We start from the raw sequence: 16,406 nt of genomic DNA, 5'->3' as shown, positions 1-16,406 counted from the left end.
CCCACAACGTTCTCACAAGCTAAGGAAATACAATTCTGATGAATGGACTGTAAAGTGGATAGAAAACTGGCTAGATTATTGGGCTCAAAGAGTAGTAATCAATGGTCTGATGTCTAGTTGGCAGTCAGTATCAAGTGGAGTACCCAAAGAATTGATCTTGGGGTTGGTTTGGCTCAATATTTTCATCAATGACCTGGAAGATGGAATAGAGTGTACCCTCAAAATGTTTGCAGATGACACTAAGCTGGTGGGGTAATAGATATGCTGGAGGGTAGGGCTAGGATTTAGAGAGACCTGGGTTCAATAAGGAGAAGTGTAAAGTCCTGTATTTAGGATGGAACAATTCCATGCACCACCACAGGTTGGGGACTGACTGGCTAAGCAGCAGCTCTGCAGAAAAGGACCTGGGGGTTAAAGTGGACACCAAGCTGAATGACCCAGTACTGCGCCCTTGTTGCCAAGAAGGCTAACAACATACTGGGCTGCTTTAGTAGGAGTGTTGCCAGCAGATTGAGGGAAGTAATTCTTCCCCTCTATTCTGCATGAGTGAGGCCACATCTGGAGTACTGTGTCCAGTTTTGGCCCCCAGCTACAGAAAGGATGTAGACAAATTGGAGAGTCCAGCAGAGGTCAACAAAAATGGTTAGGAAGCTGGGGCACATGACTGATGAAGAGAGGCTGAGGGAACTGGGCTTATGTAGTCTGGAAAGACTAAAGAGAAGACTGAGGGAGGATTTAATAACAGCCTTCAACTACCTGAAGGGTTGTTCCAAAGAGGATGATGGCAGATAACAGAACAAGGAGCAATGGTCTCAAGTTGCAGCAAGGGAAGCTTAGGTTAGATATTAGGAAAAACTCAATCACTAGGAAGGTAGTTAAGCACTGGAACAGGTTACCTGGAAAGGTTGTGGAATCTCCATCCTTGGAGTTTTTCCATATCCAGCTAGGCAAAGCCTTGGCTGGGATGATCAGGTCCTCCTTTGAGTCCCTGCCAACCCTAATTTTCTATTATTATATAATTCTATACCTTGAGACTGAGAGAGTCCTTTCCTGTGTGTCTTAGAGCTCCTTGTCACCCCCATAGCCATGGCCACACCTCACTGATGATTCTTCATCTGCCCATCTTCGTCACGCTTTCTCTCTCTGGGCAAAACCAGCACTGGCCCCCTGAGGCCCCAACCCTTGTTTGGGCTTCACCCTTTTCAGCTTCAGCCCCTTTTCCACTAGCTGAGACTGCTCAGTTCAGGTACACGGTTTCAGGGCCTGGTTCTCTGGGTCTCAGCCCTGCACTAGAGGATGCCTTCCATGTACCCCACTCAGGGCCTCTACACATACAATCACTCCCAGTCTTCCAGTCTTTTTACTTAATTCCAAAACAAAGAATCAGAACAAATGGATTAATCACCTTGTTGCAAACTGCTTCCAACCCTCCAGGGTTACAGCAAGGGCTGACCACTGTCTGGAGCTGCCACGGCTCTCTTCTCCAGCCTCTCGGGTCTGTCTGTCCCACACCCACCACCTACAGACTAGAACCTTTTTCCCCTCCCATCTTGGAGGCCTGGGCTTATATCCCTAAACCCTGCCTTCATTTGGTGAGAGGAGAGGAACCTGTCCGGGTGGGCTGCCTGGCTTCCCCTGTTTGCTGCCTTTTGCAGCTCTTTAACCTTTCCCAACCCCCAGGCTTGAGCCTTTTTGGAGTTTCCTGCTGTATCCTGTTTCCCCTGCAAGTCCCAAAAATTCTGCTCCCAGAAGGGGTCTGCTTCCTCCTCTTCTCCCTCTGGTGCATGCAGGTAACAGAATTTGCCTTGCCTGTTAAACTGATTCATGGAGGTCAGTTGTTACCCAACAAATGAATAAAATACAGCAATTAAAAACAATGAAGACAGAAAAGACAAATAATTTCTATGAGAATAGTAGTCTATAACCAATCTGTTCTCACCAGCCATCTCCACATGCCAAAGAAACTCTCTACATAAAACTAAAAAAAGACACAAAAGTCTTTATCTTTACCCAGAAATATGCCAAAGATACCTATTTAGACTCTGTTTGAAAGAAGATTTCCTTTAATAAATATGAAGCAATTTCATTGAATAAATTTGAAGAAATGTCTTTGTTAGCTCACTTCACTGCTAAAGATTACTGTAATTTTCTGAATAGTTAGTCGACCTGGAATTAAGATTGTTACAGGCGGGGGGGAAGTTATAAGGATCAAGGGGAATATAACCTCAGTTAGTCAGTTAAGGTTTCTATGCCATTCTTCTTCTCTGAAATGTAAATAACAATGGCTATCTGCTTTACAATAGTTTTGCGAGCCCAAGTCTTGGTAAAGAAAACTCAGAACTTTAACTGTAGAACACTACAGAGTTCTCAGTATTAAGGGGTTTCTTTTAGATTCCAGTGGTAGTTGTCTATGTATTAGCCACTGTAATGATTACAAATCATTACCAGCCCCTTTTTCCTTTATTTTTCAGAGGATTACCAACAGCTGATAGAAGACATTGTTCGAGATGGACGGTTATATGCATCAGAAAATCATCAAGAAATTTTAAAAGTATGTCAACTTTCCTTTAGCTGAGCAAGGTCAAGAGTCCTGTGTAAGAGGTCCCAGACTAGCTAGTATTTCTGACATCAGAACTGGTCGTTATTTTGAGAAGCTAGAGCTATTATTTTCATAATGTCATTGTGGTATTCCATCCATCTGTGATCATTTAAGAAGAACATTCTTCTCAGAGATCCATACAATGAATCTTGGCTCCAGTATTTTTTTTTCCACTTACATGCATATATGTGAAAAATATAGGTCCACATTAATGATTTGACTGGTCAATAGGGAACTGTTTATAAACACTTATTTGAATTTCTGGGTAATTCTCTAAAACAAAGCATGAAAACATTAAGAAGAAAATAATTTACTAGTTCCTGGAGCATTACCCCACATGCATATTGTGGATGCAACACTAGCCATTCTGCGCTGCCACTTTCTGTCACTACTTGTATCCCAAAGCTAAGTGTGGACAGTCAAAAAGCCAGAGGTTGAATCGATTCAGTCAGGTTAATCTAAACTGCGTAGCTTGTACTAAGAAGCAAGTGAACAGACTTTCACTTCTGATTCTGGAAACGCAGCCACATGCCTGCAGTGGCTCAGGCCAGAAGCTGGGGGGTGCTAGAGTGAGCTTCCCAGCCACTGCTGAAGGGAAGGGAGGCAAGAAGCCCTTCAAGGCTTTCTCCCCCTCCCTACTGAAGTGGAAGGTGTATGGCCAGGCCCCAGACTGGGCCAGATTGCTGAGGCCAGGGGAAGGAGTGCTTTAAAACCTTTTCCCTGGCCCACATGGGACCCCAGCCTGGGTCTGTCTGGGGGAAAGCTGCCCCTGCCAGGCTTATCCCCTGTTTCCGGCCCAGGCCACCATGCTGACGGGGGGAGGTGGGTTTTAAACCCCATTACTGGCCTGCAGGGGACCCCAGCCAGGGTCTGCCTGGTGTGGGAGGTAGGGCAGCCCCTGCCAGGCTTTTGCCCCCCTGCTGGACAGGGTCGGCAGTCCCTGCCAGGCTTTTCCCCTCCACACCTCAAGCCTGGGACTTGCACATTGAGATGGGGAGCGGGAAACCCCCTCCCAGTCCCACATAGGACCGCAGCTGGGGTCTGATGGGGGGTAGCCCCTGGCAGGCTTTGGCCCTCCAGCTTGAGCAGAGAGTGGGGTTTATGGCTAGGCCCTGGCCTGGAGCCGGCACTTGGGCAGGACAGAGGGGCCCACACAGGATCCCCTCCTAGGCCCACATGAGACCCCAGCCCTGGTCTGACTGTGGGGACAGCCCCTGCCAGGCTTCTGTCCATCACTCGCTGCTTAAGATGGGAGAGGTAGTCTCTGCCAGGGTTTTGCACCCCTGTCAAATGGAGAGTGGGGGGTGTGGCCACACCCCAGCTAGGGGCTCACAGCCTGAGGTAGGTAGGGAAGGGGTTTAAAACCCCTGTCTGGCTGCATGGGACTGCAGCCTGAGTTTACTCGAGGGAAGGGCAGCCCCTGCCAGGCCCCCATGCCCTGTTCAAGCATCAAGTGGGAATGAGGGCAGGGTATGGCCACATCCCAAACCAGGGCTTGCAGGTTACAGCAGGGAGGTTTTAAGCCCCCTCTCTGGCCACAGACCCTATTCAGGGTTTGCCTGAAGAGGGCAGCCCCTGTCAGGCTTTTACCACCCCACCCCCTGTTCTATTTGTTCTAGTGGAGGGAGGGGCATGGCCACACCCCAGCCCAGGGCTGTCACACTCAGGTGGAGTGGGAGAAGATTTTAAACCCCCTCCCTTCCCTCTGCCTCAGCGTGGCAACCTGGCTGGCAATTGACCATGCCCTCTGCCCATGCCACACAGACCCCAGAAAGGATCTCTTTTAGGTGGGGGGATTTAAAACCCTCCACCCTCCCCTTCTGTAGGTGTATGTGGGGGGGAGGGTTAAACCCCTCACCCTCCCCTCTTCCTCAACCTGTTGGACTGGCTGGCATCTGGCCTCAACCCCTACCCCTCTGCTCAAGGGGGGAGGAGGGGAAGAGACTATGAGGGGCTGCTCTGCCCCTTTCAGGCAGACCCCAGCTGGAGTTCAGAGCCAGGTTTCCCACCCCCTATCCCCTTATCAGCCATCTAGAGCAGTGATAGTGCTCCAGCAAGGGAGCAGAGAGGTGGGACCAACCCTGCTCCACTCAAGCAGATAGCCTCAGCCCAGGGCTCCAAAGCATCCTGTGATGCTGGGGGAGTGTGAGTTAACTTGAACTGGGAAGAGGTCTGGGACTGAAGTTGCATAAACCGGTTTGACCTAAATCAGTTCAGTTTGAAACTACATCCAACCATGTTTATTTTAAACTGGTTTCAGCCACTTTGAAAGTGGTTTAAGTACACTGAACTTCTGTTCTGTTACAGGTTTAAACTGGCTTCTGATCACTTAAACTAGTTTGTGTGTAACTTCTGCCCCTCGCTCAAGAACATAATAAATGAGCAGTGTGATGGAACTAACTTGTATAAATCTAACTTATATGTTAAAATGCCAACCATTGTAAATGCTAATTTCTGAGGTTTTTGTTCAGAAGTTCATTATAGAAGAAGTCACACATGCACCCAAAAAACTTTGGGGTATCTGGATCCCAGGATCTGCTATGGTCCATTTAAATGACATGGTAAGAGTTTCAGAAAGTTTAGAAATGGGGTTGTATCAAGATCCCAGTAGGGGAGTTGCTATAAAGTGACCCTGCCTCATCAGTGAGGTGACTTTCCTTAAAACTTCAAATAGGCTGAGTGTCAAATAGGTATTTCCAGAACCGTGGCAGACTCAATAGAACAGAGTCCTCACTTTGTAATATAAGACCTAAATTTAAGGGACAATTTGCGTACTCTAAGTCTGGCACATGCTTAAATATTGTGTTGAATAAGGACCTAAATGAGGTGCTAAGTTACATGGTTTTATGTTAGAAAAGTTACTAAATTAAGAAAAACACTCATTGTTTAAATAACGGAAAAGGATCTTGGAGTCGTCATTGACTCCACGATGAACATGGGCCGGCAGTGCGGGGAGGCAGTCAAGAAGGCCAGCCGTACCCTGTCATGCATCCACAGATGCATCTCGAGCAGGTCCAGGGAGGTGATCCTTCCCCTGTATGCGGCACTGGTCAGGCCGCAGCTGGAGTACTGCGTCCAGTTCTGGGCGCCACACTTCAAGAGGGATGTGGACGATATGGAAAGAGTCCAGAGGAGGGCCACTCGTATGATCAGGGGTCAGCAGGGCAGGCCTTATGAGGAGAGGCTACGGGACCTGAACCTGTTTAGCCTCCACAAGAGAAGGTTAAGGGGGGACCTTGTGGCCTGCTACAAACTGGTTAGGGGGGATCAGCAGGTATTGGGGGAGTCCCTGTTCCCCCGTGTGCTGCCAGGAGTGACCAGGAATAACGGTCACAAGCTGGCGGAGGGTAAGTTTAGATTAGATATTAGGAGGCGCTACTTCACAGTCAGGGCGGCTAGGGCCTGGAACCGGCTTCCAGGGGAAGTGGTGCAGGCTCCTAGCCTGGGGATTTTTAAAAGGAAGTTAGATGAGCACCTTGCCGGGGTCATCTGACCCCGGTGCTCTTTCCTGCCAAGGCAGGGGGTCGGACTAGATGATCTACCTAGGTCCCTTCCGACTCTAGCTACTATGAAACTATGAAACATTCTTCATTGTAAATTGGAACTTTTAAAAAAGAGTTACCAAGCTAGTAGGGCTGTGTGAAATTTTGCCAGCTTTTGTTCCGATGCTGTTTTGACCAATTTTGTGGTCAAAACAGCAAAATTGGAACAAAACAAAGGCAATCAAAATAGCCTCAAAACAAAATGAGGCTGATTGAAACATTTTGAAAGTAGAAACGTTTCGACCATAGGCTGGGGATGGGAAGTCAGTCCAGCTGGGCTGACTTCCCATCCCCAGCACAAGATCCGACAGGGGGTGGGTGGCAGCCCAGCTGGGCTGTTTTCCAGTGTCCCCGCTAGATTGTGCCAGGGGCGGGAGGCAGTCCAGGTGGGCTGCTTCCCGGTGCCCTGCACTGAATCGTACCAGTGGCGGGAGGCAGCCCAGGTGGGCTGCTTCCCAGTGCCCCGTGCTAGATTGCACTGAGGCTGGCAAGCAGCCCTCCTGGTTCAGAAACTGCTTCTCGCCCCGGTGTGATGTAGTGCTAGAGATCGGAAGTCAGCCAAGCTGGTCTGACTCCCCATCCCCAGCGAAACGGCATCAGAACAGCCTTTCTGTTTTGACAGAACAGGATGGACCAGCTGTTTTGACTCTAAATGAAATTCGAGATGAAACACTCTTCCCTCTAACCGTCGAAACTCAAGCAAAACAGACTGGTGCTGTTTCACACCACCCTACAAGCTAGTTATAGGTATGAAAATAAATGTATCTATCCAAAAAATTGTCTCGTCTCAACAAGGCATAACTGCTACAGAGTTGCTTGCTGCCAGGAAAACAAACACGGCTTTTCAAAAATAGAGTGAGTAGAAGCAGGAAGGTTGGGAGAAAGTACAGCTGGGCAGCCAGCCACAGTGCACAAAGCAGTACAAAAGGCAACAGCAAGTGTTTCAGGTATTATTATACCAAAGGAAAGCAAGTGAATGTGAAAGCTAAACCAACACTAGTGATGACAGCTGAAATGAAAAAACCTTGTTATGCTGTTAACAGAACTATGTCATGTGTTCTCCAGCATTAGGAAAATTCCCAGAAGCAAATTGCCAGAATCTGTAATTCTATGTTTCCAAGTATTTTAATTGTTTTCCTTGTCAAGTCTATCTCTTTTAAGGTACTTTTCATATTACAGCATGGTTACAATTACTTTAAGCAATAACTATTATAGAACCCTTGGCAAAAGCTGAGACACTGCCTAGTGTCTAGTGAAGGCTTTGCATACTGAACCTATGCAAAACTAATAGTTTGGGCTGAGATTATTTCAAAAGTACCTAGGGAATGAGAGCAGTAACCCATCAACGGGAACTGGGTACCACTTTTCAAAATCTCATCACACTTAAGCTTTGAAATTCTAATGGTCACTATTTCTGTGGATTTTTGGATTTGATTTTTGGATTTGGATTCTGTGGTTTTTTTCACTTCCCTGTTGCATGGAAGACCCAGAGAAGCAACAGAGGACATAGATCAGTGGGCTGTTCAAGGGAAAGTGAGGGCTGCCAAATGTATGTAATAAGCAAATTGAAAAAGATGAGAAGAACACTGAGTGGAATTCTGGCTCTGTTGAGGTCCGTGGGAAATTTGCTGCTGCAATACAAAGTGAACAGTTCAGGGGACTGCTAGAAATCACACTGAGTTGCAGTGAGAAGTACTTGGCATTATTTGACACCTGGTAGAAATGATCTGTTGGTGTGCCTTGTCCTACAGAAGACATTACAAATATCAACCACTGACAACTGGCTCAGTTCTGCAAGGATCTGCTCAATGGAATTATGAGGTCACTCAGATCCTGACTGTGCTTAGGTAACTACTGAATGAAGCCATTTGCACCTTACAGGAGCAAGTCCTGAGAGAGCTCACCATTTGCAAAAGTTGTGAATACCAACCTACCCTTTCCCTCACTGGGACTGGAACAGTGTGTGAGATGGGGGTGAAATAAACAGGAATGGCAATGTGTGACAGTTTTCAGTGCTGCTGCCCATATTTGTGTATTTTTTGAGGTCAGCAGGTACTCTAACATGCCAACATGACACCTTCCACAAACATTGATTCCATATGTTTAATATAGGAAGCAAAGTGAACTGCTGTTGGTATAATATGAAACAGCCTTGGTGGATTTGAGCATGCTTAAACTGCTTTATCCTCAGCTGCTTTTTGCAAAAGAATCAATGTGAGTAAAAATTAATTATAAATGTTATGCAAAAACTAATACAGTCAAATGTGTCTAATATATATTTTCTCTACCACAGGACAAGAAATTGATCAAAGCCCTCTTTGATGTATTGGCACATCCTCAAAATTATTTCAAGTACACAGCACAGGAGTCAAAGGAGATGTTCCCAAGATCATTTATAAAGTTACTGCGATCAAAAGTTTCCAGATTTCTACGACCATACAAATAGTTTTCTGGTGATTTTCAGTTTTGGATTATTTTGCATTCCTGTTGAATATTGTATTTTTCCTCCACAGTAGAAAGATTTGCTAATTTGAAGGCTCTTTTTTGCAGTCTTTATTTTCAGTTGTATGTTGAAGAATGTCTATAATGTTTTATAATTGTTAAAAGCCAATATTCTGAATGGGATTTTTACTTCAAAGAGGAATACTTGTGGATCCCTGAGTGCATCCAATTGAAGATCTAAATTTGTGTCTGCACTAGTGTGTTTTCATCTTTCATATGGAAATATCTGTTTTAGAAAATATTTTTTCTAAGGTTTTTATCTTCTAGCAAAATAGATTTCTTCTAAGCAAAAAAGAAACCTATTCAACCTGGTCAAAGAAACTACCTACAAATAATTATTGTTATAGAAAGGAGTATGTAGTATAAATTATGTTTGGATTTTGAATTGCACTTGAACTTTATATTTGAAATTTTACAAGAAAGCAAAACAATCTAAATTTTGTTATTTCCCATTTGTGTTTTTGTGGAGATGATGTTCTAGTATAAACCAAAAAGAAAAAGGAAAAAAAAAAAGAAACAGATGTATAATTTTGTTCTATGGATTACACAATATTGAATCCCTTGTCTTATTATTTTATTAGCCCTATTTTAACCCTCTTCAAAGGTCTACCACTGTTTAGAACCTGTCCTGCTGCAGATACAGTTTTGGAACTTTATATGCCATTTGGTCTCTTTGAAGACTTTTACAATAGGATGGATGAGAAACAAAGAACAACAAAACTAGTAGTCCATTTTTCTTTCCCTTGACAGAGCATCTAATTAAGTACTATATATATATATATAAAAATATATACTTCTATTTGTGGATGCTTTAGTAATATTATCGTTAGTTACTGTAAATATTACTCATGCTTAAATCTTTACTCCTATGCACGTATTTACTTGTATCTATTTGTATCTTTACTTAGATGATTAGATGACTTCTCCACTTGCTTGCCAATTCTCTGAATCCCAAACTAAAGCATGTTGGAATTTTGTGATGCGTCATTTTCACCTAGACAATCTTTTAAGTCTAAATTATTCAGTGGAAGGTTCAGACATTTTAGTTAACATGGAGTTCTTTATTTTGCTTCCTACTTCCTGTACCTCATTCAGCAAGGGATCCTGCTATTGCTTCTTTTGCTGGCAGTCTTTATATCAAAGTCAGTGGGATTTACTCATAAAGAATGGCACTGATACAACTCCAGGAGGGATTAATTTTTTACATCAGATCTGCCGTCTTTAGATAAGTTTGTATCATATCTGCCAACTCCCTAAAAGAAAAAAATAGAGTGAATTTTTCTGAAATTCATTTGAAATATTATCAAGTTCATTAATTTAATATCCACTAGAAGACAGATCCTGCATTGCTTAGAGACCAAAAACTCCCTGTTTCGAAATGACAGATTTGCACCTACAATGCCCATTCATTTTGTAGGAGCATAAAAAATGCCATACAGGATTAGATCAGTGTTTCATCCTGTATCTCAGAATGACAGTTACCTAGTGCTTAAGCAGAAGGTGAAGGTCCTTGTAATTTAGTCTTGTGCCATAGTAGTTGATTTCTGTGAGAGACTGCATATTTATTTTTGTTAGCACCACAGTCATTTTATTCTTTAAGTCCTTCAGGATTCCTTGGAACATGTCACCTGGGCCTGGTGACTTTGTAATTTACCTACTTATTTTACCATCTTTCCTTTAATCCCTCCTCTTTATTATCTGATAAAAGTAAGCATCACTGCAGTGTTCTTTGTGATGAGGCAAATGCTAAGAAATCATCACCATAGCAACACGGTGCCTTGCTATAACGTCACTACAGCAACACAGTAGCTGAAAATAACCGTATGCTGCTGCACAGCACAGTAACAAATCTTATTGATGGCTAACAATGGCACAGTAACACCGGCACCATAGAGACATGTGTAGATGCTCCCAGCAACTTACAAAATTGTTCCCACTATCAATGGAAAACACTACAGGAAAAATGATCTCATCTGCAACAGCGCAAAAGGTAACTTTCCTTGCTGGTTAGGAATGCCCTAGCCTTGCAGTAGCATTCTGAGGGTATGTCCACACTACCTCAGTAGTCTCAGGGAGCACTGAAGGGACTCACGTCCTGCATGCTACCTCCCAAGCCTGAAGATTGCAACAACTTTAGTGTGAGAAACTAGCAGTCACTTGCTGGCACAGACATACCGTTATAGTTCTCAGTTACACTGGCATGAATCTAAAATCAGTTTTTGTCTGTGTTAGGCATTTGAGTTGCTGCAGCCATTATTAGCCAGGCAACATTATGGCTGCATCAATGAACATTCCTTGTGGAGATTAAACCAGTTTTCTCTCCCGGGATCATTTATGGCTTCACATGTTAGTACAGGTTAAATGAAGAAATCTTCATGTGTGGTGACCTAATCCTAGATCCATAAATGAGCTTTTTTATTTTTCAACTTGCAAATGTTTATATGTTAAAAGCTGCAGCTGTAGCACGTATTTTTTTTAAATTTGTCCTCCTACTTTATGTTCTGTACTTATTTGGTTTAGAAAGATGGCAGTGAATCATCCCTTAATATTGTTGGTCTCCTACAAAATGACAAATTGACTACTTGTTGTGGTCTAATAGACTGCAACAATTAGAAGTTGCTGGATAATAATGCCCCAGATCATCTCTGGTTATTAATCTTTTGGGGTAGGAATGTGTATTTGAGCACATCCAGTAGCAGGGCATTATATTTATTAGGCCAGATCCACATGTTCAATATTGTCATCAATGGAATTACAACAGTTTATGCCACCTAAGGATCTAGGTCAATAAACTAAATTTTAAACTTTTGAACTCTTCCCTTATTTTATCATCTTCATCCTCTCTTTGTCATACACGAGTTGTTGGTACACATACAATACCTGCCCTTCTAAAATCAAGTCTCTTCCTTTTATTTTTCCATGTAGTGAAGTCGAAGCATTCTGTGGCAATTATTATATTGGAAATTAACCAAACCACAAAGCCTGTGGAAATTTAAAATCTGAACCTGGTTCTGTAATTACAGCTCATCCCAAACTCTGCAGATCTGAACCGAAGACGTATCTTTCAATCTTCCAAACAGTAGGAAGTATAAATTCAGATCTGGACTTCATGCATGGCACCTCTCTCCAGTAATTATGTTTCCTGGGAGTATTAACATGGTCAGAAGATAATGTGCTTTGTATTTATTAGTTTTCTGTCAAACCAGCTCCAAGTATGAAAAATCATGACAGACAAGCAGTTCTCCACAAAAAAACAGAATGTGTATTGGACAACCAAAAGGCTATGATGCATCCTTTCTTGAGTCCCTAACTACTGAAGTGGGTTGGTAGGAAGAATTGCTAAGGTTTGTGTGTAAATGGTCTGTTCTTCTACTGAATCTCCAAATAGGGAGAGTTATGCCACACATTTTTAATTCTTCAGTAATTTAGTTTGTTTATACCAATTTTTGCAATGAATGATAATCCTCTCTCATGAATGGGACAAGCTAATTAGAAAACAATTCTATTTGTGGAGGATTCTAAAATTTGAAATGTACACAAGACATAAACTATTTATATGAGCTAAAAAGTAAACAAAATATTATATGTCTTAGATGTATTCTACAGATTAATACAAAATAAAAGATTATACAGCTTAATGCAATGCTACACTTAGCCTCTACATGTGATTCTTCTTTTTCACAAGTTTTAAATCTGTGCAACTTCATGAACGTTATTGGATTTATTCCTGGTTTGTACTCACATAAGTGAGAAGATCATTGGATACAAAGTTTTTGAAGCCTGCAGTGATTTTTTTAGATAATTTCTAAAGAGCACAATTAATGTTTTCAGTCCCCTACCATATAAACCAGAACTAAAAAGGAAATATTTGGTTGCCATGTAAACAGGAGTTATCCTAAATTAAACTTAAAAGTAGAAAATCTCCTTTGTCACTGTGCCCAACAGTGACATTTATGTGATAAGAATTTATCATATTCAATCATCTTTTTAAAGAAACTAGAATTAAGTATTGTGGAAAATAACCTTTAAAATGATTCATAAGAGTGAAAGCAGCATTGTGACTCAGAGTAGATTTAGAACCACTAAATAAACTGGTCTTGGACTTTACTCTTAAATGGGTTCTCTCTACCTTTAGTGCTCTTTAAAAACAAGTATGTAGTGAAAGCCTTGAAGTCCATAGGAAAGGGCCAATTTATTTAAGTGGAATCAAGATTTCATTCTTGCATGTTATGTGCCTGAGCAAAGGGTAGAGTTATTCCCATTAGTGTGGTATTTTTTTCTAACTGCATCTTCTTTCACTGTTTACCATTTGATGGAAATATCAGTAAATGGGGAAGTTTTTTGGGATCTCAGTAGACTGAGAGTTTTGAGATTTATTTAGATCATTTTCTAGGGTGAGAGTATATTGCAAGCACTTGAAGCAAAACGAAAGCTTTTGTCTCATATCAGAGTTAGTTTTGAAAGAAATAAAATTATTGTAAAGTAATATGACTATTCCTCAGTGTCAGACTTGGATTCAAAAGATCTCATTTTTTATCATCACATTTTCCATTTGAATAGAAATGTACAGGAAAATTAACTGTTTATAGCGAGTTGTTATCTAAGTATCTGAATATATATATTTCCAGTTAGATACTTCATCTATTTAATCTGGGGGTTTTTCAATTAGGTGGTTAGCTATAAAATTAATGTGTAATATACAACAATAAAAATTTACAGAGATACCTTTAGATGTAACAATTTAAACCATTCATATTCAGAAAGCTAAGATAACACATTTAAATATATACAAACTATTGCCATTTTGGTTTCAGCTGAATTTCTACCTGTGTATAACATTGACTCTCCTTTTAAAGACCAGCAATATCATTCTGTGGAATTTTAGCTCCATTCAGTGCCTGGTATTTCAAGTGGCATGACTGTAGAAAAGTAGAAACTTTAATGTAACTCATGTATTATTTTCATTCAGTGACTGTAGTTGTATACTTTAGGGGGTATACCCTGATATATGTTCTGCAAATAACATAGCTGAATTTCTGATCACAAAATAATCTTCCATATTTAGGGGAACAACAAACAGCATTTCTTAATTAAGCTTCTATTTTAGTTATTGTGAAAATGTCTTATGATCTTTAAGGTTTGTTTTTCTTTTTTCATTTTTTGTTAAAACTATTTTGTAAATACTGTTTTCTACATTTAATTCTTTGGAAAGATTCCTACTTTGTAATGGTTACTTTAATGTGATAATTACAAAGTTGCTTTAAGGTACCAATTTATATGTAGTCAGTTTCACAGACAACCTGTCCTGTTATTTGTGCAGTTCCAGCCAGATCATATCAAAGGTTTTCCGGGAACCTAACTGGCTAGCAATCAGTTGTCATTCTAAATGTTTCCCATTTTCATAACATATAAAGAAATTGTATTTTAAAAATAAGTAGAATTATTTCCCTATTAGAGTAGGGGCAAAAAGCAAAGATCAGAAATAAAAAGGGATTCTAAATAGCATGCCCAATCAGTATTTTATCCCTTTTTTCACATAAATAAGGATCAGGAGTGGTACTACAGTATATTTTTGTGATTCGGTTGCCATAGATATAGCCATACCACCCATTGGGCCTTGTTTCAAAATCCTTGTCCAGGCAAAGCTGCCATTGAGATCAGTGAGAGCTTCACCTGAGTAAAATCTGCTATGATCATGTCAATTATTTCGTTAAGCAGGAATTTCTGTTGGCTAGATCTGGGGAAGAGAAAGAAAAGTGGATGTATAATACTCATTTATGTATGTTTAGCTTCTTATAGATATCTGGGCATGAGTGAAAATTTGAACTAAACCCTTGTAGATGCTGCTGGTGCTTATAAGCTTTATTACCTATGTAAATTATGTACAAACAACGATTTCCATATGAAATGTACCATTTTAAGTTAGAACAAAGATAGTGAATAACTGTACAAAGTTTGATACTTAGAACATAAAACAGTGGTTGGAGCTTTACCCACTTTTTAACAACACTGCCAGATTCAGTAGTAGAGAATGTTGTTGTGGATGTACCTTATATAAACTACATTTCCCTTTGCCTCTGTATATCAATAGCTTTGTTTTCTATGTCAAAACTCAAAATGAAGCATGTCATAAAACTTTTGTTAAAATTACTTTCATAATAAACATAAAATTAAATTAATGCTTCCTAGCACCTTTCATTCTTGTACACAGACAAAATGTACAAGCACAGAAGCAATGGCAATGTGGTCTTACTACCAAAAAACAATCATGCTTCAAAGTGCTGGGCAAGCTGGTCTTATTCCTTCCAGGTGGGCTGCAAGTAATGATTTACTAGAGGCAAGGTAGCTTATCCTCCTGTCCCCCATATGTTCCTCATAAAGCAATACAAACAATTCCCATTGTATTTATTCTCTTAATAGTTGATCTCTGATTATCTTGGGACATGTTGAAACATTCAGTTTCTCTTGGGAGAGTTGCTGCTCTCCCAGAAGAAACGACAACTGTGCAGATGTTTAGGCTGTTTCTCCCAGACTAAAAATGGCCAATTCATGATGATAGAGAGCCAGCGGTGGAGTGATTGGAGAGCCAACGGGAGCTGGGAGGGGAAAAGAGAGAGCCACATTTCCGGAGCAGCTCCTTGATACAGCTGGAACGTCATCAGAAGTGGGTAGAAGGAAAGAGATACCTGGATGACAAGAGGAGTGGGGGTCGTGGCAGAGAAGGAAGGGATGGATAGGATGACACGGAGCAGGGAGAAGTCTGCTGTCAGCTGCAGGGAGGAGTCAGCTGTCAGCTCATTGGAAAGGATGAGAGATAGTGCCTATCTGAAAGAGGCAGAATAAAAATAAGGAAAAAAAAGGAAGGTCTAATAGAGTCGGTTTGACGCTGAGGAACCAAGGATCAGATGGAGAGAAGCAGCAAAGACATACACTAGACTAACAAGTAAACTTTTTTGAATCCTTTGTGACAGGCTAGCTGGCTGGCAGTGACTTAGCCCAGGGGTTTTGAAACGGCAAAAGATGATTGGATGACTTGGGATTCCCTTTCCTCACCAATCTGGTAATGATTTGGCCCAGGGGTTTTGAATGGGTAAAAGATGATTGGAGGACTTGGGATTCCTTTTCCACACTAAATAGGCCCCAGAGACTCACCCTCCCCCCACCCCATGTCCCAATTGGCCCCTTGGATCACCTGGAGGGGGATAAAAGGGGCAGCATGGGCTGTCTCAGGGGAGAGACCAGCAAGGGACAACAAGGAAGGGGCTTCACAGAGCTGGTAAGAGCTGAGCCAGCGGGGCAGGAGCAGTGCCCTGGAAGAACCTGAAAGAGCAGGACCTGCAGGCAGCAGTGGGACCCTCAGCAGCACAGCGTGTGGCCAGCAGAAGAGGCTCCCCACTGGGCTCCAGGATCCCCAAGGAGAGGCTGCAGCCAGCAGGAGAGTCTCCCCAGCTCCAGGAAGGATCTGAGCAGTGACTTGAGGGGTTCCCAGCTCTGCATCCAGCTTCTCCAATCAGAGGCTAGGCAGCTCAACATGAGGCTGGGACTTCAGGAAGGTCAAGACCCCTTGCAGGCTGGAGCAGTGCCACCAGTGGTGGCTGTGTGGCAGCGTTCCTGCCTGGCTTGGGGTGAGTGAGCTAACAAGCAAATCTTCTTTCAGTAGAAAGGGGCTATTATGTTTTCCTCCCTTTCTTCCCCTCCAGGTACCAAGGCCCTATATTTCCTTGTCATTTGACATTTTGCATTTTGTGCCTTTCATATTTCAC

The 16,406-nt window shown here is 42.1% G+C and overlaps 1 protein-coding gene across 8 annotated transcripts in view; it reads left to right on the top strand.

Annotated features, from left to right (window-relative positions):
- Positions 1 to 14,822, top strand: part of SCUBE1 (signal peptide, CUB domain and EGF like domain containing 1) — a 365,618-nt gene extending 350,796 nt beyond the window's left edge. For all 8 annotated transcript variants that reach the window (XM_090043750.1, XM_090043747.1, XM_090043749.1 and 5 more), the window contains 2 exons: positions 2,472 to 2,551; positions 8,435 to 14,822. In XM_090043750.1, coding sequence (XP_089899876.1) covers positions 2,472 to 2,551; positions 8,435 to 8,587 — 233 coding nt within the window. In that variant the 3' untranslated portion in view covers positions 8,588 to 14,822. The remainder of the gene's footprint in view (positions 1 to 2,471; positions 2,552 to 8,434) is intronic.
- The last annotated feature ends 1,584 nt before the right edge of the window (positions 14,823 to 16,406 follow it).

This window comes from Crocodylus siamensis, chromosome 4, assembly GCF_052110815.1.
Source record: "Crocodylus siamensis isolate JL-2025a chromosome 4, ASM5211081v1, whole genome shotgun sequence".
In the NCBI taxonomy this organism is placed as follows: domain Eukaryota; kingdom Metazoa; phylum Chordata; order Crocodylia; family Crocodylidae; genus Crocodylus; species Crocodylus siamensis.
Note: the sequence above shows the minus strand (reverse complement) of the source record. Positions and strands in the feature narration are given on the sequence as shown.